This window comes from Anomaloglossus baeobatrachus, chromosome 7 (assembly GCF_048569485.1).
Source record: "Anomaloglossus baeobatrachus isolate aAnoBae1 chromosome 7, aAnoBae1.hap1, whole genome shotgun sequence".
Lineage (NCBI taxonomy): Eukaryota > Metazoa > Chordata > Amphibia > Anura > Aromobatidae > Anomaloglossus > Anomaloglossus baeobatrachus.
Window position 1 is genome coordinate 148647846 of NC_134359.1, and position 22833 is coordinate 148670678.

Genomic DNA, 22833 nt, shown 5'->3' on the forward strand with positions numbered 1-22833 from the left:
GGCTGTGTCACTGAAAGGTCTCATGTGCTGTTCCACATGAGTACAAGTACATGAGACATGTAATCAAAGTGAAAAATATTCATTTTCCACAGTGAGACTAAGTGAAAAAGTAAAAGAAAGTTAAATAAAATGTATAAAAAAGTTAAAAAAGCACACACAAATCATGAAAACTCATTTCACCACTATAAACACAGCTTTTGTGTTCAAATAAAAGTAAACAAATAAACGTCAAAAACAGCAACAAGAAGAGGAGATAAAAACTCCCCCAAAAATGTATTCTAAAATGTACTCGCAGCAAAAAAAGGGCAACCAGTCCAGTCAGCCCAGGCCAACACATCTAATGCACAAACAGGATGCAGACAAGCCTCTAAACATGATGGACACTTCACAGGTGCAAGGTAAATTACACACTAGTGGCGCGCATAGGGCACTGTTCACACTTGTATGCGCATGGTGTCCAGCCAGCAACCTATTACCACGCCCTTACTATTAGATTAAGCGGGTTACTCGGACACTACTCACTGCAGCACGTAAGGGACAGAAATTCCACTATGCACGGCCGTATTAAGAGGCCCGGCTGCACAGCGCATAATCAAAGTGCAAAAAATACATATAAAATATATGTGAGGTATTAGTTTGTAAATTGGCCAATGTACGTAAGCCCACAATCCTCATCACGGATCCTCACGCTTGCGGGTCCCTACACTGATAAATATCAAAAATAGCAACAAGAGGAGGAGATCACCTTGCACCTGTGAAGTGTCCATCATGTTGAGAGGCTTGTCTGCATCCTGTTTGTGCATTAGATGTGTTGGCCTGGGCTAACTGGACTGGTTGCCCTTTTTTTCTGTGAGTACATTTTATAATACATTTTTGGGGGAGTTTTTATCTCCTCTTCTTGTTGTTTCCGCATTTTTAGCACCTCAGGGGCTCTGCAAATGCAACACATTGTCCAAATTGGCATTTAAAAAAAAAAAAATCAAATAGCAGAGTTCATTTTCCGAGCCTTTCCATGTGCCCAAACATTAGTTTGTGACTATGTTATAGGATGTTAAAGGATAATAAGAGACTTTAAAAAAAAAAATAGATACCACAAAAAAACAGTGTTGATTAACAATATCAACCTAAAAATATTTTAGAATAATTACCGTAAATTAGCCAGATAAGACAGAAAACCAACGCTGATTCAGAGCGAGGATATAGACACCACACAAGATGGAAGCATCAGCGTCTAGTCACCGTCAAATTTTACGCCCTTTTAAAACACAATTACACCAATTAAACAGACAATTAAATGAAAACAAGCACAGCACGTGAGTAATGTGACGTTTCAAGAGCGGCCATGTCGCTAATGACGCACGCATGTGCGATATTGTTGATCGACAAAAGAGCATCACACGAATCAACTGGCGGAGAAAAATAGACGAGAAAGAACAATTTTTAAAGCGGCCTACAACAATTTTTGACTTTTGAACCAGCTCTCCACGGAGAACGATTTTGAACAATTTTTACGCTCGTCCACAATCGCACGGACGTGTCACACACAAAGATATTGTTAAAAATGCCGGATGTGCGTCATTAACGACATGACCCCAACGATTATTTTAAGACGATATCGTAGCGTGTAAAGCCCGCTTTACTGTCATTCTCACATCCACACTTTAAAAAGTTTTATGAAGGACCTATTTGCTCAAAATGCTCAACACACCCCTATATACATTTTTTTGATGGGTCTAGTTTATAAAATTGGGTCACTTTTGCGGGGTTTTTAATGTTTTGGTGCTTTAGGGGCCCTACAAATGCAGCACGATGCCCGCAATCTATTACAGCCAAATTTGTGTTCCAAAATTCAAATATTGCTCCTTCCATGGCGAGACTTCCCATATATCCAAACATAACTTTTCGACTACTTGTGGGATATCCCCGCGCTCAAAAGTAAGTGGGTAATGAGTTATGGGGTCTAATTTTTGGTGGTACCTCTTGGTGAATTTTGTGAAAAAATTTGGTTATAAATAGGGATGATCGAATACCTCAAATATTCGGCTTCACGAATATTTGCCAAATAGGTCGCCGCTATTTGACTATTCGCGAATATTCGATGCGCAATGTAAAGGGTACTTTACACGCTGCGATATCGGTACCGATATCGCTAGCGAGCGTACCCGTCCCCGTCGGTTGTGCGTCACGGGCAAATCGCTGCCCGTGGCGCACAACATCGCTAATACCCGTCACACGGACTTACCTTCCCTGCGATGTCGCTCTGGCTGGCGAACCGCCTCCTTTCTAAGGGGGTGGTTCGTGCGGCGTCACAGCGACGTCACACGGCAACCGTCCAATAGCAGAGGAGGGGCGGAGATGAGCGGCCGGAACATGCCGCCCACCTCCTTCCTTCCTCATTGCCGGTAAGGAGATGTTCGTCGTTCCTGCGGTGTTACACATAGCAATGTGTGCTGCCGCAGGAATGACAAACAACATCGTACCTGCAGCAGCAACGATATTTGGAAAAGGAGCGACGTGTCAACGAGCAACGATTTTTCCCGTTTTTGCGCTCGTTGATTGTCGCTTCTTGGTGTCACATGCTGTGATGTCGGTAACAGCGCCGGATGTGCATCACTAACGATGTGACCCTGATGATATATCATTAGCGATGTTGCAGCGTGTAAAGCACCCTTAAGTCTATGGGAAACCCGAATAACAACTATTCGAAACTATTCGGGCTTCCCATAAACTTACATTGCGCATCGAATATTCGCATAGCGGCGACCTATTAGTTGGATATTCGCGAAGCCGCATATTTGAGGTATTCGATCATCCCTAGTGATAAAGCAACATTTTTTGTGGAAAAGGAACATTCTCAATATGACGCCCTAACGTTATCAAATTCTGTGAAGTATCTCTGGATTCAAAGTGCTCACTGTATGCCTGGATAAAATCCTGTTTAGGTATCTTGAGGCTAAGACCGCACTTTGCGTCGTCCTACTTGCAGTTTAGAACGCACGTTTTGCCTTTAATTGATTTAGCCAAAGTTGCCTTTTTCAGAAAGCGCTTTTTACCTGCGTTTTCACCTGCGTTTTGATAGATGCATTTTGAATATAAAGACACTTATTAATAAAGTTTAAATAGTCAAACTCAATGAAAAAATTGGAAAAAAAAGAAACAAATCTATATTTTTTTGAAAATTTTGGAATTAGATTTTTTTCATGAAATTATTGCTGTAATATGATATTTAATGGAAAAATATACATACATTAATAAATGTCTTAATTTTAATTGTCGGACTATGTGTGTGTAAAGGAACATATGAAATCATTATTTTGATGTGCAGAAAGCATGTGTTTTTTTAAGTCCAAAACGCATGTTTTCAGCACCTAAAAAGCAGGTAAAATGCAGGAATTTTGAAGATTCTTGGTTTTTGCCATTTCTCATTGACTTCAATGTTAGCAAAACGCACCCAAAATGGCAAAAACAATTGACATGCTGCTTCTTTGAACGCATGTTTTTTGCCACAAAATATGCAAATTGAATGCTGCGTTTTAAAACTCAAAGTGCGGTCAGGAAATCATCATTTTCCATTGACTATCATGGAACACCAAAATGCATGCCTTTTGGCATGAAAACGCTGCAGCTCAAAACGCTGCGGAAACGCAGGTAAAAACACAGAGTGCGTTTATACCCTAAGGGCCCTACAAATGCAACATGGTGCCCACAGTCTATTTCAGAAAAATTTGCTTTCCAAACGTCTAATATTGCTCCTACCATTCCTTTCCCTCCCATTTATCCAGACAGAACTTTTTGACTACATGTGAGGTATCGCCGTACTCATAAGAATGTGGGTAACACATTTTAACACATTTTGGTGTCCATTGTCTTGTGCTATTTTTTATAAAAGTCAATAAATTGGGACTAAAGCAACATTTTAGGTAAAATGTAAATTTATTTATTTTTTCATTCCACTTTGTTTTAATTCCAGTGAAGCACCTGAACAGTTAATAAGCTTCTTGGATGTTGTTTTGACTAGAGATGAGTGAACCTGAGGTTCGGTTTTCAAACCGAACATAAACTTAGCCAAACCCAAGCCCTGTTGTTTTTTTTTTTTAACCAATCCGTTTTTATTGAAATTTTTTCAAAATAAGAATATATAACATACATACAGAAAAAGGAGAAGAGAGGATTTGCCTCTACAGTTTCCTTAGGTGGGCCACTGCCCTTGGTATATATATAGCCCTCATAATACACTTACTCACCAATATATACTTTTATTTAGGATTTGCTAGTTTATCTGCTCTGTCTCTTGGTCTCCCAGGACCCCTGTGACAGTTTTGTATTTACATGTTGCTATAGTGTTTCATTTTCTGCTTTTGCATAGCTAAGCCCACCGATCTATATATTATACCATACTAGAAAGGGGCTATGTTAGAGAGTGTGTCGATAGCAGAATAGAGAGAAAGGAGGGGTGGGGAAAACATTTACAAGGGGACTACGGAGGGAGGTAAAAGAGGAGTTATAAGTGTGCTGTCACTGGAACAGATCCCTGAAGGCAGGGGACTCCTTGAACATGATCCACGGCTGCCAGAGTCTGATAAACGTCTCGTTGGTGCCCGTAACCCAAGATGAAAGTTCCTCCATATGGCACAGATGTGATAGCTCCGCCTGCCATTCCCCCATTCCAGGGGTCACTGTGGACCTCCAGTGTCTTGGGATGACTGCTCTGGCCGCAATCAAAAAGAACCGCAAAAGGCACTTCTTTTCACGCCCCAATGAGCCGGGTAGAATAGAAAGAAGAGCAATCTTTTTGGAGGGAGCTATGTTTTCTCCTGTCATTTGGTTTTAGATTGTAAAAACCTGAATCCAGAAATTGGATATTCTGTTACATCCCCACCAAATGTGTGATAACGTGCCCCTACCTGAGCCACAGTGCCAGCACTCCTCTGGGACCGAGGGGAAGGCTCTATGCAGGTTAGCCGGACATTGGTACCATTTTTCCAATAACTTGTCGCTCTTTTCCTGGGCATTGCATGCTACTGAGATCTTGTGGGAGAACATGTACGCTTTCTGTTTTTCATCATCGGAGAGGCTGAAGCCTAATTCTGATTCCCATCTTCTAATTTGACTAGGATCCCCAGAGTGAAGGTTTCTGTTCATCATACCACAAATGAGCGAGATCTGGTGTGACTGAGACGAACCCCGCAAAAATATACGTTCAAGCTGGGTGGACGTGTCCAGAGAGGGGGGCCGCCCCCCTTTAAGCCAGGATTTCACAAAGGAGCGAAGTTGGATATATTCGAGCCACCTCAATAGTCTCCCTGGGAATGCAGCCTGTAGGTCTACAAAAGAGGGCAAGTCGTTGCCCTGTAGGATCCGCCCCAATCTGATGTCCGATCTCCTTTGCCATCCAAGAAATTCTCCGCCGTATACCCTGCGGGGAAGCCCGGATTACCGAACCAAGGTGCCAGGGGAGTGGGCGAGCTGATCAGGCCACCTTTCATCTTTATGGCCTCCCATGCCTCTAATGTTGCTTTGAGCAATGTTCCGTTTGGCTCCACCTGCCTCCTTATGTCCTCTATTTCTTTTGGTATCAGCCAGGGAAGTGAACGAAGTGGAACCGGGGTAAAAAGCTGCTCTAATGCCACCCACTGCTTGGTCTCTTGGTGGAAGCGCCAGTCTACCAGCCTGGCCACTAGAGCAGCACGATGATAGATACGTAAGTCCGGCAATCCGCCCCCCCCCTCTGTTTGGGCCTGGTCAAAGTCTGATAATTAATCCTTGGTTTTCCCCCTTTCCATACGAAGTATACCAATGCGGACCTCAGTGTCTTGAAGGCTGGAGGGGGGTTTATAGGTATTGTCTGAAAAATATAGAGGAATCGTGGTAGTATATCCATTTTAAAAGCGTTTATGCAACCGAACCACGAAAGGGGTTGTTTGTTATACTCTTCCATGTCCTTAGGGTTCTTTTTAACAAGGGTTGGTAGTTTAAGAAATAAAGCGTCCCCAAATTGGATGGAATCGATACCCCTAGATATTTTATCGAAGATGTCTGCCATCGAAACGGGAACTTTTCTTTTAATAGGGAGACTTCTTCTGTTTTAAGGGAGATGTTTAATGCCTCTGTTTTAGAGTAGTTTATTTTAAAATTACTCAGATTTCCGAATCGCTCAAATTCTTTTAGTAGGGAAGGGAAGGTGATCAGAGGTTGGGACGTGTAGAGCAGGAGGTCATCCGCGTACATAGCCGTCTTAAATTCCCTATGTCCGAGGTTCAGACCGTGTACACTGGGGTTCTGTCTAATGGCTACCGCAAGGTGCTCCATAACAATGATGTATAAGAGAGGGTGATAGAGGCATCCCTGGCGGGTACCGTTTCTAATTTCCACTGGGTCTGAGAGGGCCCTGTTAACCCTGACTCGGGCCGATGGTCTGGAGTATAATGCCATTATCTTGCTCACAAAGTTCGGGCCTATACCAATCTGCCTTAATGCTGAGTTCATGAATCCCCAGTGTACCCGGTCGAAAGCCTTTTCTGCGTCTATCAAAAGAAGCCCTAGGGGCTCTCCTCTCAACGTAGCTCTGGCTATTCGGTGTATTGTTTTGTTCACATTGTCTCTGTCCTCCCTACCCTGCACGAACCTAACCTGATCTGTGTGTATAATGGATGGCAATAGAGGCGCCAACCGGTTGGCCAATACTTTCGCGAAGATTTTTACGTCAATATTTATTAGTGAGATCGGGCGGTAGTTGTCCACCAGTGTTTAATCTTTTCCGAGTTTAGGTAAGACCGTGATACGGGCTAAGCCCTGTTTTTTATCGGATGTTTTACATGCAAATTTAACTTGCATGACAACGCTGTGTGCTCAGGTACGCTTGGTGCTCAGCCCTGTGCGAGCCGCTTGCAGTGTTTGAATGGCGCACACTTAGGGTAAAAACAGCGTGATCATATGTACAGTGGATCCTCGCTTAACGAGTAAGCCACTTAACGATAATTTCGCTTAACAAGCAAAGCTTTCTGTAAATTTGTAACTCTGTTTACGAGAAAGCTTTGCTGTACGAGCAAAATTCTCACTGCACACACTTCCAGTTCCGTACATCCACTGCGCTCTAACCCGCTCTTGCAGTCCACACAAGCACGCACAAAACACACACAAACACAAACAAGCACGCACAAACACACACTACCACGCACAAACGCACAGAAACACACACGAACACACACACACATACAGTATTATGCTCACCTTACCTTCCGTTCCATCGTCGGCCTCATGGTTCTTGTAGTTCGCCGCTCCAGGCTGTGTATCGGCAGGCAGCGCGACGAGCCAGGACGTTCCCCTGTCACCGCTACTCAGAACCTCCTCGGGCCAGGTTCGGACCAGTTGAAGTTCGGTATGTTTGCTGCCAGCGAACCGAACCTCCAATGGTTCACTCATCTCTAGTTTTGACCACTTTGAGTGGTTAAGATTTTAGAATGGTGTTACTTTGGGATATTTTCTGTCACTTAGGCCTCTCAAAGTCCCTTCAAATCTGATGTGGTTCCTTAAAAATTTTTTTGTAAATTTTGTTGGAAAAATGAGAAATTGCAAAGTTTTAACTCTTTTAACTCCCTAACAATCAAAAATTATGTTTCAAAAATGGTGCTGATGTAAAGTAGACTATAGTAAATGTTATTTATTAACTTTTTTGTGTGACATAACTCTCTGGTTTAAAAGCATAAAAAATAAAAGTTTTAAAATTTTCTATAATTTTTTAATTTATTTGTGAAAATATCATCCTAAATTTGCTACTAACATAAAGTACAATATGTCACGAAAAAATTCTCAGAATCACCGTGATTCGTTGAAGCGTTACATAGTTAACTCATAAAGTGACACTGGTCAGATTTCTAAAATTTTACGGTCAAAATTGGATCAGTCACTAAGGCGTTAAAAAAAACCCCAAGATTTATATGCCTATCTTGAGAGGAAAATTGAACGTTATGGAACTTCATATGTGAATATGAAAAAAATAAAATATAGGTGAAAGCCAAAAACTGGCTGCGACGTCAAGAACTTCATAATTAAAGGGAACCAATCACCAGGATTTTCATATACAGTTAGGTCCAGAAATATTTGGACAGTGACACAAGTTTTGTTATTTTAGCTGTTTACAAAAACATGTTCAGAAATACAATTATATATATAATATGGGCTGAAAGTGCACACTCCCAGCTGCAATATGAGAGTTTTCACATCCAAATCGTAGAAAGAGTTTAGGAATCATAGCTCTGTAATGCATAGCCTCCTCTTTTTCAAGGGACCAAAAGTAATTGGACAAGGGACTCTAAGGGCTGCAATTAACTCTGAAGGCGTCTCCCTCGTTAACCTGTAATCAATGAAGTAGGTAAAAGGTCTGGGGTTGATTACAGGTGTGTGGTTTTGCATTTGGAAGCTGTTGCTGTGACCAGACAACATGCGGTCTAAGGAACTCTCAATTGAGGTGAAGCAGAACATCCTGAGGCTGAAAAAAAAGAAAAAATCCATCAGAGAGATAGCAGACATGCTTGGAGTAGCAAAATCAACAGTCGGGTACATTCTGAGAAAAAAGGAATTGACTGGTGAGCTTGGGAACTCAAAAAGGCCTGGGCGTCCAAGGATGACAACAGTGGTGGATGATCGCCGCATACTTTCTTTGGTGAAGAAGAACCCGTTCACAACATCAACTGAAGTCCAGAACACTCTCAGTGAAGTAGGTGTATCTGTCTCTAAGTCAACAGTAAAGAGAAGACTCCATGAAAGTAAATACAAAGGGTTCACATCTAGATGCAAACCATTCATCAATTCCAAAAATGATGGGAAGAAAAAAGTTTGGAGAAGAAAGGGAATGGCACATGATCCAAGGCACACCACATCCTCTGTAAAACATGGTGGAGGCAACGTGATGGCATGGGCATGCATGGCTTTCAATGGCACTGGGTCACTTGTGTTTATTGATGACATAACAGCAGACAAGAGTAGCCGGATGAATTCTGAAGTGTACCGGGATATACTTTCAGCCCAGATTCAGCGAAATGCCGCAAAGTTGATCGGACGGCGCTTCATAGTACAGATGGACAATGACCCCAAACATACAGCCAAAGCTACCCAGGAGTTCATGAGTGCAAAAAAGTGGAACATTCTGCAATGGCCAAGTCAATCACCAGATCTTAACCCAATTGAGCATACATTTCACTTGCTCAAATCCAGACTTAAGACGGAAAGACCCACAAACAAGCAAGACCTGAAGGCTGCGGCTGTAAAGGCCTGGCAAAGCATTAAGAAGGAGGAAACCCAGCGTTTGGTGATGTCCATGGGTTCCAGACTTAAGGCAGTGATTGCCTCCAAAGGATTCGCAACAAAATATTGAAATTAAAAATATTTTGTTTGGGTTTGGTTTATTTGTTTAATTACTTTTGACCTCCTAAAATGTGGAGTGTTTGTAAAGAAATGTGTACAATTCCTACAATTTCTATCAGATATTTTTGTTCAAACCTTCAAATTAAACGTTACAATCTGCACTTGAATTCTGTTGTAGAGGTTTCATTTCAAATCCAATGTGGTGGCATGCAGAGCCCAACTCACGGAAATTGTGTCACTGTCCAAATATTTCTAGACCTAACTGTATAAGCTAAAGCCAGCGCTATACTGGCGCTACCAGGCTGATTCTGTACATACCTGTAGTGGTCAGCTCGGATGTTTAGGTTTTCAAATCCAAGAAAGGGAAGTTTTATAAAATGAGCAGCTTCTTGAGTGACAGTTGAACTGCAGCAGATCATATTTTCATAGTTATCCCCTCCCCCTGTTATAATTACCATAAGTATTACACAAACGACTCACTGTGTCTGTGGAAGGACCTGTGTGAGGTCATACCCATGTGACCTGGATCCAACTTTGGTAGCTGAAGCCCTACCCCTTCTGGTCACATGGGTATAACTTCACCACAGGTCCTGCTAGACAAAATGAGTTGTTTGTATACCACTTATGCTAATTCTAACAGAGGGAGAGGATAACTATGAATATATGATCTGCTCCTTTGCTGATGTCACTCAAGAAGCTGCTGACTTTACAAACTTCACTTTCTTGGATTTCAAAACCTAAACATCTGAGCTGACCACTACAGGTATGGATAAAATCAGCCCGATAGTGCCAGTATAGCTCTGGCTTTAGGTTATATATGAACATCCTGGTGATTGGTTCCCTTTAAATTAATGATCCTTTAGCTTGATGTCCTAGCAAAATAATTTTCCAGACTATTTTTCTCTACACTATTTATCCAAAGTGACAATAGAAAATAGCTACTATTTCATTTACTCAATTGTTTTCCCCAAGGTTTCCAAAAATCCTAACAAATATTTAATAATGCTGTGATCATGTTGCACTGTTACTAATTTCTGTAACTATTTTACTACAGGAAGGTACAGCGTTGTTTGTTTTTTAATTTTTTTTTTTTTTTTTTTCAACACAATTTTAGGTACACATTACAACTAAAACAGACAGTGACTCAATCAGCACTCAGTATTCTTTGGATAATAATGGACATGTTGTATTGCAGAAACCTTCACACCTTGGACAAGGTAATTGCTACTTGCAATTTTATTTATGTTTAACTATTATGTAAAGGCCCAGTCACACTAAACAACTTACCAGCGATCCCAACAACGATACAACCTGATAGGGATCGCTGGTAAGTTGCTAGGAGGTCGCTGGTGAGATGTCACACTAAGCGACGCTCCAGCAATCCCACCAGAAACTTGACCTGGCAGGGATCGCTGCAGCGTCACTACACGGGTTGCTAGTGAGCTGTCACACAGGCAGATCTCACCAGCAACCAGTGACCAGCCCCCAGCCAGCAGCGCTGCGTGGAAGCGATGCTGCGCTTGGTAACTAAGGTAAATATCGGGTAACCAACCCGATATGTACCTTGGTTACCAGTGCACACCACTTAGCGCTGGCTCCCTGCACACCTAGCCACAGTACACATCGGGTTAATTACCCGATGTGTACTCTGCTACGTGTGCAGGCAGCAGGAGCCGGCTTCTGCGGACGCTGGTAACCACGGTAATCATCAGGTAACCAAGAAGCCCTTACCTTCGTTACCCGATATTTACCTTCGTTACCAGCGTCCGCCGCTCTCTCGCTGCCAGTGCCGGCTCCCTGTTCCCTGCACTCCTAGCCACAGTACACATCGGGTTAATTACCCGATGTGTAGTCTGGCTATGTGTGCAGAGAGCAGGGAACCGGCACTGACAGCTGAGAGCGGTGGATGCTGGTAACGAAGGTAAATATCGGGTAACCAAGGTAAGGACCTCTTGGTTACCCGATGCTTACTGTGGTTACCAGCGTCCGCAGAAGCCGGCTCCTGCTGCCTGCACATTTAGTTGTTGCTCTGTCGCTGTCACACACAGCGATGTGTGCTTCACAGCGGGAGAGCAACAACTAAAAAATGGTCCAGGACATTCAGCAACAACCAACGACCTCACAGCAGGGGCCATGTTGTTGCTGGATGTCAGACACAGCAATATCGCTAGCAACATCACTGCTACGTCACAAAAGTTGTTCCTTAGCACAACTTTTTTTCCTTAAAAATAACAAGAGGTATTGTCGCGGGCGGAGGAGGGGACGCCGCGCTCTCCCACTGCTGCTCGGGTCCGGCTGGCGCCGCGGCCTGCCGCTGCTCGGTGGCTCGAGCGATGGGCCGGATCCCGGGGACTCGAGCGGCGCTCCTCGCCCGTGAGTGAAAGGGGTTGTTTGGGTGTGGGGATTGTTTATTGTCCGTGACGCCACCCACGGTTGTGGTGATTTGTTGGCACCACCGCTGCTCTGTATGGGGATCCCGGGAAGGATGGTATGGAGCAGCCAGTTGTTATGTTGCCCCTCCGTGGGTAGGGGTTGGTGATCCCGGGGCCCAGTGATGGATTGGGAGATGCAGGGCCTGGTGGGCGCAGGGACGCGGGGGCAGCGCTGTGCCTTGCGGCACTGTGGTATTCACTCAGCCTGAGACGATGACACAGTTCTCGGTAAAACACTCGGCTGGGAAGACGGTTCCCACGGACGGCTGCACTTGCTTTCCCCAGTAGGTGACGGTGACGGTCCCTCTGTCCTGCACCTAAGTTGATATTGGTTTCGATGGGTTCCCACCGGTAACCCGCTCCCCGGCTTGGATATGGGCCGGAGGAGCCCTACTTTGCCCGCAGGCGCTGGCCCTGAGAAACTGGTGCCTTGGCGGTGGCGGTGTCTCTCCTCAATGGTTGGACTGTTGCCTTCAGTCGGGACTTGGTTGTTTGGAGACAGACGTCCCCTTCACTGACGGATTTGGCAAATGATGGCGACTCCTAGCCTTGCCGGGGTCCGAGAGGCCCCTGCCCTGGTGCTGACTGTCCTTTGTATACTGCTCCAGACCGCCGGGCCACTACCCGTCCGCGGTCCTTCCAGCAACCTCCGAGCAGTCCCTCTCCAGACTGTCACCACCGTCTGCTGACCTTGCTGACACTGTCCAGGCACACAGCCACGGACCAACTTCAGGCTTTACTACTGCTTCCTTTTTACTTGACTTCAGCTTCACTCCTCTAGCTGTTCTTCCTTCCAGATCTTGCTTCCTCACACTTTCTCTTCCCTCACTAGACTAGACTGCCTGGTTCTTCCCGCCTCCAGAGCTGTGTACTCGGTGGGCGGAGCCAACCGCCTGGCCCACCCCCTGGTGTGAACATCAGCTCCTGGAGGAAGGCAACAAGGATTTTGGGTTAGCTTTGATGTTCCTAACTGGGGTGTAGGGTGTGGTGGTGTGATGACCTGTGACCCCTGGCTTGCCCAGGGCGTCACAGTATCATTTATTATTAGTGATGGGCTGTAAAGTTTGGGGTTAGTACATGGACCCCGAAAATGGACTTTGGACTTCTCAGGGAAGTCTGTGTTACTGTTTGGGTTTGGCCACCCGGATCTAAATAATTGAGAAGGAAAGAGGAAGCAATATGGAGATTAAAGCAGGACAATTGTACTTAACAAGTCTCTGCTTTTGATTTCTATCATTAAAGCTTATTAATATTCACTGCTTTCCCATTCTCCCTCTCTGACAACGTCTACAGAAGATAAACTGTGGAAATAAAGAAGCGCAATAGGGTCTTACCCCAGTAGCAATGGGGGAGAGAGAGATATGGTATTACTCACCTATAGGGGTTGTGACAGTCACAACACCTATAACAGCATGTATGTAGGTAACTCCAAGCCACGGCAGCGGTCCCTCGGTTGGCAGATAACAGAGAGTAGTAGAATAAGGGTTTCCAGGCCGTGCCAATGACCAGCCGATATTATGATGTTAGATTAATGTTGCTTTTATTCCAATGTACAGGTCTACGCGTTTCGGAAGGCACCCCTTCCTTCTTCAGGACCACATGGCAAGAAAACATAAAATTATGTTTTCTTGCCATGTGGTCCTGAAGAAGGAAGGGGTGCCTTCCGAAACGCGTAGACCTGTACATTGGAATAAAAGCAACATTAATCTAACATCATAATATCGGCTGGTCATTGGCGCGGCCTGGAAACCCTCATTCTACTACTCTCTGTTCTCTGACAACGTCTGTGATTGGTTGCAGTCAGATAACCGGTGTCTGGGATTGGTTGCTCTCACACTAGCTGTCCCTGTAGTGGAGTGTAAAATAAATAAATAACTGGAAAAAATGGCGTAGGGTCCCATGTATTTTGATACCCAGCGCAGATAAATTCTGCTTACCCGGCTCATCCAGATTGCTCCGGTGCAGTGGAAATCAGAGTAATATAAGTGGTTAATGACAGCTGTGATTTATCAAATAATCACAGCTGTCATCAAACCCTAGGTTAGTAAATGGGGAGTGGTCTATGAGACACCCCCATTACTAATCATGTAAGTAAAAATAAACACAAACCTCAAAGAAAAATCCTCCAATTACCCCCAAAACATCCCTGCAGGTTCTAGGTAGTTCATACCACGATGTCCTGTAAGGATCTTAGCTTTGCTGCATCTGAGGTTTCAGTGCACAGTCACATTAGAAAACATGACTGAGCACTGTGGTGTCAGGGACACACTGACAGACCCGCAGCTGTTAAAATGGTGACCTCATTGAGTTCACCTGAGGTCACAGCTCTTGGTTCCCATGATACCCCAGCTGTATCCTCAGGTGAACTCACCTGAGGTGAGCGTAATAAACTCAATGCCAGATTACTGGCTTAGGCTATATATGCATGTTGAGTATTTGGTTGCAGAAAATATTCATCTCCTGGCAAAAAAATGAACCGCAGACTCGATGAAGTTTTGATGCCAGTTTGAACCCCAGACAGCGCGTCACATTGAGCTTCTGCTATCTAAGATTCAAAATCAGTACTAAGCGCCGAAAACACAAAGGGTTCAAATCCCCTCCCCACCTCTCCACCCCGATTAATTCCAGGACAAAGCATCGGCCTTAATATTTTTAAAATCAGGATGATATGTTACAAAGAAATTAAACCTTTTGAAAAACAAAAAACAACAAGTTTGTCTCAGTGTAATGCCGGCATCACACGGTACGATATATCGGGCGATATGTCGTTTGGGTCATGTCGTTAGTGGCGCACTTCCGGCATCGTTCGAGATATCGTACCATGTGACACCTTCGAACGACTGTGAATGAGCAAACATACTCACCTTATCGTGTGACGTCCAGGTGACTCCGAACGTCCCTCCCCCTTCAGGAAGAGGATGTTCGCCGCCCACAGCGAGGTCGTCCGGCAGGTAAGTACGTGTGACAGGGGGTTAACTACTTTGTGCGCCACGGGCAACAAATTGCCCGTCACGCACAAACGACGGGGGCAGGTGCAATCGCACGATTTATTGTCCCGTGTAACGATGGCATAAGACTCTTTGAAGACTATAGATAAAAAAGATTTTTATGGTTGGTAGTTACTGTAATGAGATGGATTGATCACTCCAAAAAGTGTCTTTACTCCTCAAAGGCTAATTTGATCGCAGGTAATTCCCTGTTATCAATATCGTGATTATGTTCAGCCGACGATAGGTTGTTTTTTTTTAGAGAAAAAGTCACATGGATGTAGCTTATGAATAGATGGACCCTGAGATAACACAGCTCCTAGCCCCACTTCAGACTCCTCAACCTCCACCGAAAAAGGCTGCAATACATCTGGCTGTTTCAATACAGGTACCGACGAGAAGCAGATTTTAAGACGGTCAAACGCATACAATGCACACTCAGATCAACTCGAGAGGTCTGTACCTTTATTAGGTATGTCAGTGAGAGGTCTTGCTATAGCAGAAAGGTTCTTAATAAATTTTATGTAATAATTTAGAAAACCTAAAAAATGTTGCAGAGCTTTAAGTTTTCAAGGACGGTACCATTTAAATACAGTCTGTAATTTAATGGGATCCATCTGAAAACCTGCCGCCGAAATTTTATACCCCAAAAAAGGAAGTTCCTGTTCGGTGAATACACGCTTCCCATGTTTAGCATACAACCTATTCTCTCTGAGAATTTTTTAGTACCTGTTTGACATTTTCCATATAAGACCCACAATCCCATGAGTATCTAAGAATGTCATCTAAGTAAATGATTATAGTCTTCCCCAAAAGTAAAAAGAAAAAGAAGCCCCATCATTAACAAAGTGTTGATTTACAGCAGGTGCGTTGGTAAGCCCAATGCATCATCAAGTTTTTGGATTGCCCATCTGGCGTATTTAAGGCCATTTTCCACTCAACCGCCTGTTTGACCTGGATCACATTATAAAAAAAAAAAGTGTTATTGTCACGTTTGGTATGGGGAATATCAGACCAATGGCAAAAGGGGGGGAGGGGAGACCCTAAGACCCTGCCTCTAGGAAAAGGGGAGATGGTGACCCCTGATAAAAACTGGCCACTGGCTCTCCTGACGTCCCAAGTTTTTGCAACTATGCGCTGAGCAAGATACCTAAGCTCGGACTGACCCTTAATTGGGTCCTAGGTGATGATCGGACGGGATGAGCACTAGTTATCCCCACTGAGTCCTAAAGAACACACAGAGGAAACCAACAAGGGAAAGCAAATGGACAACTTATCTACACGATGACTTTGGGAGAGTGACAGCAACATACAACAATGTGTTTCCAGGACATTACAAGCCGACTGGTTCAAATCTGGACAGTTTAGGAGTAAAACTTTTATCACTGGCAACAAACCAAGGGGAAATTCAAATATATAAAGACATAGGAACTGGGGATAAGGATTTGCAGCTGAAAAGGTTAAGATGTCGACAGAGTCCTAAAGGGAAATAGTTAACCCTAACAGAGAAGATACTTAGGACTCCATTCATACTAAAGGGCGCTTTACACGCTAGCGATGTCACTCGTGAAAGCACCCGCCTCCTTCGTTTGTGCGTCACAGGCAAATCGCTCCCCGTGGCGCACAATATCACTAGTACCCGTCACGCATACTTACCTTCCTAGCGACGTCGCTGTGGCCGGCGAACAGCCCCTTTTCTAAGGGGCCGGTTCGTGCAGCATCACAGCGACGTCACACGGCAGGCGTCCAATAGAAGCGGAGGGGCGGAGAGCAGCCACATGAAAGTCACGCCCAACTCGTTGCCGGAGGACGCAGGTATGGTGTTGTTCGTCGTTCTAGGGGTGTCACATGTAGCGATGTGTGCTGCCTCAGGAACGACGAACAACCTGCGTCCTAAAGCAGCAACGATATTTTGGAAATGGACGACATGTCAACAATCAACGATTTCGTAAGTATTTTGCATCGTTAGCAGTCGCTTGTACGTGTCACACGCAACATCGTCGCTAACGAGGCCGGATGTGCGTTACGAATTCCGTGACCCCAACGACATCTCGTTAACGATGTCGTTGCATGTAACGGGGCCTTAAGGAAGAAAGAATGGAAAATGAAGGTGCAGTTTGTGCAGCCAAATGCAACTCCCTTCTGCAGCCATACAGTACAAGGTTGTCTGTCAATCGTGACACACCCATGACAGTACCCTTCCTTTTTAATAGTGGTTTCCAGAAACTCCGGACCAGGTTTATTCGGATGTGATGTATGAAATTAACGAACCAACCTTGTGGCATTCACATATGACACTGAAACCCACATCCTCTTCTTTGGTCCATAATCCCTCTAGTGCACCAAGTATTAAAATGAAACGTAGAATGTAGAAAGTTAGAATCAACAATCTTTGCTATTTGAAATTCAAAATTACCATCAACGATGATTGGGGCCGATGGCAAGGAGAACGGCTCCAAAGATACAACATAATTCTTGAGCAGTGATCAGTTAAACACATTGTGGATCTTAAGATCCTGAGGTAACTTCAGAGGAAATGCTATTGGTTTAATGACAGCGATTACCGTATTTTTCGCTTTATAAGACGCACCTGATTATAAGATGCACCTCCAAATTTGGTGATGGAAAAGAGAATTTTTTTTTTTTAATGTTAAATGGGGTCCATCTTTATAATGCCAGTGTCCGTCTAACAAATCATATAGGGTATATGTCCCTCATATCCCCCCATCCTAAAATTAGCCCCCCTTAATCTGGATATGGCCCCCTTATATTGAATATAGCCCCCTTGTGCTGGGACACGTCCCCCAGTGATGCCACATGTCCCCCATTGATGACACACATCCCCTATTGTTGGCACATGTCCCCTATTTATGGCACATGTTCCCCTGTGCTGCCCATGGCCCCCTATGGATTGCACACGTCCCCCTGTGCTGCCTATGGCCCCTATAGATGGCACACCTCCCCTGTTAGATATGGCCCCCATGTGTGCTGCCCATGGCCACTATCGATGGCACACCTCCCCTGTGTTAGATATGGCCCCCATATGTGCTGCCCATGGCCACTATAGATGGCACACCTCCCCTGTTCGATATGGCCCCCATGTGTGATGCCCATGGCCCCTATAGATGGCACACCTCCCCTGTTAGATATGGCCCCCATGTGTGCTGCCCATGGCCCCTATAGATGGCACACCTCCCTTGTTAGATATGGCCCCCATGTGTGCTGCCCATGGCCTCTATAGATGGCACACCTCCCTTGTGTTGGATATGGCCCCCATACTGCTGCCCATGGCCACTATACATGGCACACCTCCCCTGTGTTAGATATCGCCCCCATGCTGCTGCCCATAGTAAAATAAAACACTCTTTCCTTACCTTCTCAGCGCTGTCCCTCGTCGTGTCTCCCTCCGTGTGGTTGAGCTCCGGCCTCCTGCTCTTCCTGGTTCTCAGTGCCAGTCATGTGATCGGCAGAGCAGAGTGATATGCCATGACATGCCTGATGACAGCGGCAGCAGGAGACCAGGAGATCAGCGCTGGAGGTAAGTAAAGCTTTTTTTATTTTACTATGGGCAGCAGTATGGGGGCCATATCTAACACAGGGGGCATGTGCGATCAAAGGAGGGCGCAGGCAGATATAATATGCGCCGCTCCCCCAGCCCATCGCCGCGGTGAGGTTTCAGCACCACGGTGATGGACAGCGGCTGTGCATATTATATGAGCGGGAGCAGGAGATCAAAGGCTCCCTCCTGCAGCTTTCACAAGCACAAAACACCACTCCAGAGCTGCCCCCATCTTCCCTGGACCCTGCAGTGTGTGTGTGTGTGTCTGTGTGTGTGTGTGTGTGTGTGTGTGTGTGTGTGTGTGTGTGTGTGTGTATATATATATATATATACATATATATATATATATATATATATATTATATATTATATATATATACACACACCCCCCCCGTATATTCGGGTTATAAGACGCACCCCCTACTTTCCCCCAAAATTTGGGGGTACAAAAGTGCGTCTTATAAAGTGAAAAATACGGTACTTTATATGTCCAATAAACCTTGGGCTTAGCTTCCAGGAGGGAGCTTTCAACTTAACTTTCCTGGTAGACAACTACACATAGTCATTCACACTGAGGTCCGGACCTGGAAAGCGTATTTTATCAACCATACATTTGGGTGTCTCCCATCAGCTTTAAATTACTTTGAACCCGTCGCCCTACAGAAGAGGGTGATGAGGCAAAATGCTCCCCTTCAGAAACTCCCGAAGCACTCCTACCATTAAAAGGTACCAAATTGCTTATAATAACCATATGCACCAAAAAAATGATTACTTGCTAGTAGACTCCTTGTGATGATTGGCCTAATTTGCTATAAACAATGGTAAGTAAGATCCCCAATCCTCCTGGTTCTCAGAGACAAAATACCAAAGGTAAGTCTCCAAATTTTGATTTATACAGTTAGGTCCAGAAATATTTGGACAGTGACACAAATTGTAGCATTTTACCTGTTTTCCAAAACATATTCAATATACAGTTATGTATTCGATATGAGTTTTTATGTGTGTATTCTCAGCTTTAATTTGAGGGTATTCACATCCTAATTGGGGTTAATAGTTTAGGAATTTCAGCTCTTTAACATGTAGCTCCCTCTTTTGCAAGGGACCAAAAGTAATTGGACAATTATATCAAATACTGTTAAATAGGCTGCATAAGCTATTCCCTCATTAATCCATCATCACTTAAGCAGTTAAACGGTCTGGAGCGGATTCCAGGTTTGACATTTGCATTTGGAAGCTGTTGTTGTGAACCCAAAATGTGCGGTCAAGAGCTTTCAATGAAGGAAAAAACAGACCATCATTGGACTGAAAGAAAATAAAAAATCCATAAGAGAGATAGCAATAATGCTAGGGATGGCCAAATCAACCGTTTGGTATATTATTGGGAAAATATGAGCACACTGGAGAGCTTGGGAACTCAAAGAGGCCTGGATGTCCAAGGAAGATAAATATGGAGTATGATCACATAATCCTTTTCTTAGTGAAGGAAAACCAACTCAAATAATTCACCCAATTGAATAACACTCCAGGTAGTGGGTGTTTCAGTATCTAAGTCTATCGTAAAGAAAATACTTCATGAGAGCAAATACAAAAATACAGAGGGTTCACCACAAGGTGCAAACCATTAATCATCCTTAAAAATAGAAAGGCCAGATTAGACTTTGTCAAAAAGCATCTAAAGAAGCCAGCCCAGTTCTGGAAAGGCATTCTATTGACAGATGAAACTAAAGCTCAACCTGTACCGGCATGATGGGAAGAAAAAAGTATGCAGAAGGCTTGGAACAGCCCATGATGCAAAGCATACCACATCCACTGTAAAACATGGTGGAGGCAGTTTGATGGCATGGGCATGCATGGCTTCCAATGACACTTGGTCACTAGTGTTTATTGGTGATGTGACTAAAGACAAAAGCAGCCAGATGAATTCTGAAGTGAAAAGGCTTTACTTTTTGCTCAGATTCTAGCAAATGCAGAATGGTTGATTGGATAGCCCTTTAACATACAGGTGGACAATGACCAAAAACTTACTGCAAACGCAATCCAGGAGTTTTTTAAGGCAATGAAGTGGAATATTCTGCAATGGCTGAATCGGTCAATAGATCTGAACCCAATCGAGCATATATTTCACATGCTTAAAACAAAACCTAAGGCAGAAAGACCCACAAACAAGCAACATCTGAAGTCAGCTGCAGTAAAGGCCTGGCAAAGCACTGCAAAGGAGGTAACCCAATGTTTAGTGATATCCATGGCTTCCAGACGTCAGGCAGTCATTGCCTGCAATGGATTCTCTAAAAAGAATTAAATGAACATTTTATATATGGCAAGGTAAATTTATTCAATTACTTTTGAGCCCCTGAACTGAAGAGCCTTTGTAGAAAAGTTGTTGTAATTACTAAACGTTTCATAGGATATTTTTGTTTAACCTTTTTAATTAAACCTGAAAGTGTGCACTTCAATTACATCTGTTGTTTCATTTTAAATAAAAAATATCGGCATGCAGAGGCCAAATCACCAAGATTTGGTCACTGTCCAAATATTTCTGTACCTAACTGTATGTTCAGCCTGAAAGTTTGACTGAGGGTGGAAGGCAGAAGAGAAAGACAACTGCACCCCCAGACAAGCACAAAAAACTTTTCAAAATTTGGAAACAAATTGGGTTCTCCGATCAGAGACCTCATCGGAAGGAACCCCCCGTGAAGCTACACTATTTCATTGATGATCACCTGAGCCAGAGCCTTGTCATTTGGTAGTGCCAGTAACGCGATGAAATGTACCATTTTACTGAACCTATCAATAACTACTAAAACCACTGCCTTCTATGCAGACAAAGGTAAGTCAGTAATGAAATCCATAGATAAATGCATCCATGGTCTACTAGAGAGAGCCAATTGTAGGAAAGATCCAGTCAGACGAGTATTCCTCACCTTGGAAAGTGCACAATTACTGCAAGCAAACACATAGTCAACTACATCCTAATGCAACTTCAGCCACCAAAAACGATGAGAAAGGAGGTTCAAGGTTGCTTTATTACCTGGATGACTAGTAAGTATGTATTGTGATATTGTGATGCAACCCAATTATTTTATGGAGCAAATTAGGTGACACAAATAACCTCCCTGAAGATGAGGAGGCCGGAGCGTCCCCATGAGCCTCCAACAACTTCCCTTATAGGTCTAGGCACAAAGCTGATACTACCACCTCCTGTTGTAAAATAGGGACAGGGTCCCAATGATCACTTCCACCAGGGACGCTCTGGGATTATGCATCTGTTTTGATGTTTTAACCCCTGAATGGTAAACAGTAGACCGTAAAATTAAACCTGGTAAAAAATAAAGACCGTCTAGCCTGTCTAGGATAGAGACGTTTGACAGACTCAAGATAAGACAGGTTTTTATGAGCTGTGATCACAGTAATGGAATGAACTGCTCCCTTCAGCCAATGATGTCATTCCTCGAAAGCTAACTTAATCGTCAACAGTTCTCTATGCCAACAATATAGTTTCTCTTGGCTGAAGTCACTTTTTTTGAAAAAAAAAAAAAAAAAAAACCGCATGGACGCCATCTACCAGGTGGCGGACCCTGTCACAACACAGCCCTAACCCATATCTCAGATACATCAACATCTATGATAAAAGGCTGTGAACCATCAGGCTGAATGAGTATAGGTGCAGTGGAAAAAAAATCTCTTTAATCAGAAAAAAGCCTGCTGGGCGGAGTCCGATCATTTAGAATGATTCAATCCCTTCTTTGTCATGTCAGTGAGAGGCTTTACAATTACCGAATATTTTTAAAACATTTCCTGTAAAAATTGGTCAACCCTAGAATTTGCTGTAACGCTTTCAAGTTTTTCTGGACGCGCTCAGTCAAGTACAGCACTGCACTTTTCTGGATACATCCGAAAACCTGAAGATTACATGTACCCCAAAAACTGCACCTCTTAAACAGCAAAAACACACTTCTCCACTTTCGTATACAGTTTATTATATCTTAAGATCTATAATACCTCTTTCACATGCACCTGATGTGTCTCCATGTCTGGTGAGAATATCCAAATATACAACCACATACCTTCACCCAAAATGATCAAAAATATTCACACAATGCTGGAAAACAGGTGCTTTATGGAGGCCAAATGGCATGACCAGATTTTCGAAATGCCCCTCACGTCTATTGAAAGACATTTTACATTCATCTTATCTGATTGTAAACCCCCCTTAAGTCCAACTTGGAGATCCATTTAGCTTCTCCAGTCTGGTAGGAAGAGGATATGGGCCCCGGACAGTAATCTGATTCAATTCCCTAAAATCCAAACAAGGAGGGAGACCCCCATCTTTCTTCTTGGCAAAGAAAAATCCTGCTGCCTCAGGCAAAGAAGAGGGTCTGATATGTCACTTCTCAATTCTCTCAGCAATGTAATTTTTCGTGGCTTGTCTCTCTAGACCTCAAAGATTATACAGTCTGGACTTGGGCAGTTTTGCTCCAAGAAGCAAATGAATG

At 43.8% G+C, this 22833-nt stretch overlaps 1 protein-coding gene across 4 annotated transcripts in view; it reads left to right on the forward strand.

Moving 5' to 3' along the window:
• Positions 1 to 22833, forward strand: part of PMS1 (PMS1 homolog 1, mismatch repair system component) — a 929444-nt gene that overhangs the window by 185662 nt on the left and 720949 nt on the right. For all 4 annotated transcript variants that reach the window (XM_075317757.1, XM_075317755.1, XM_075317759.1 and 1 more), the window contains one exon: positions 10478 to 10580. In XM_075317757.1, coding sequence (XP_075173872.1) covers positions 10478 to 10580 — 103 coding nt within the window. The remainder of the gene's footprint in view (positions 1 to 10477; positions 10581 to 22833) is intronic.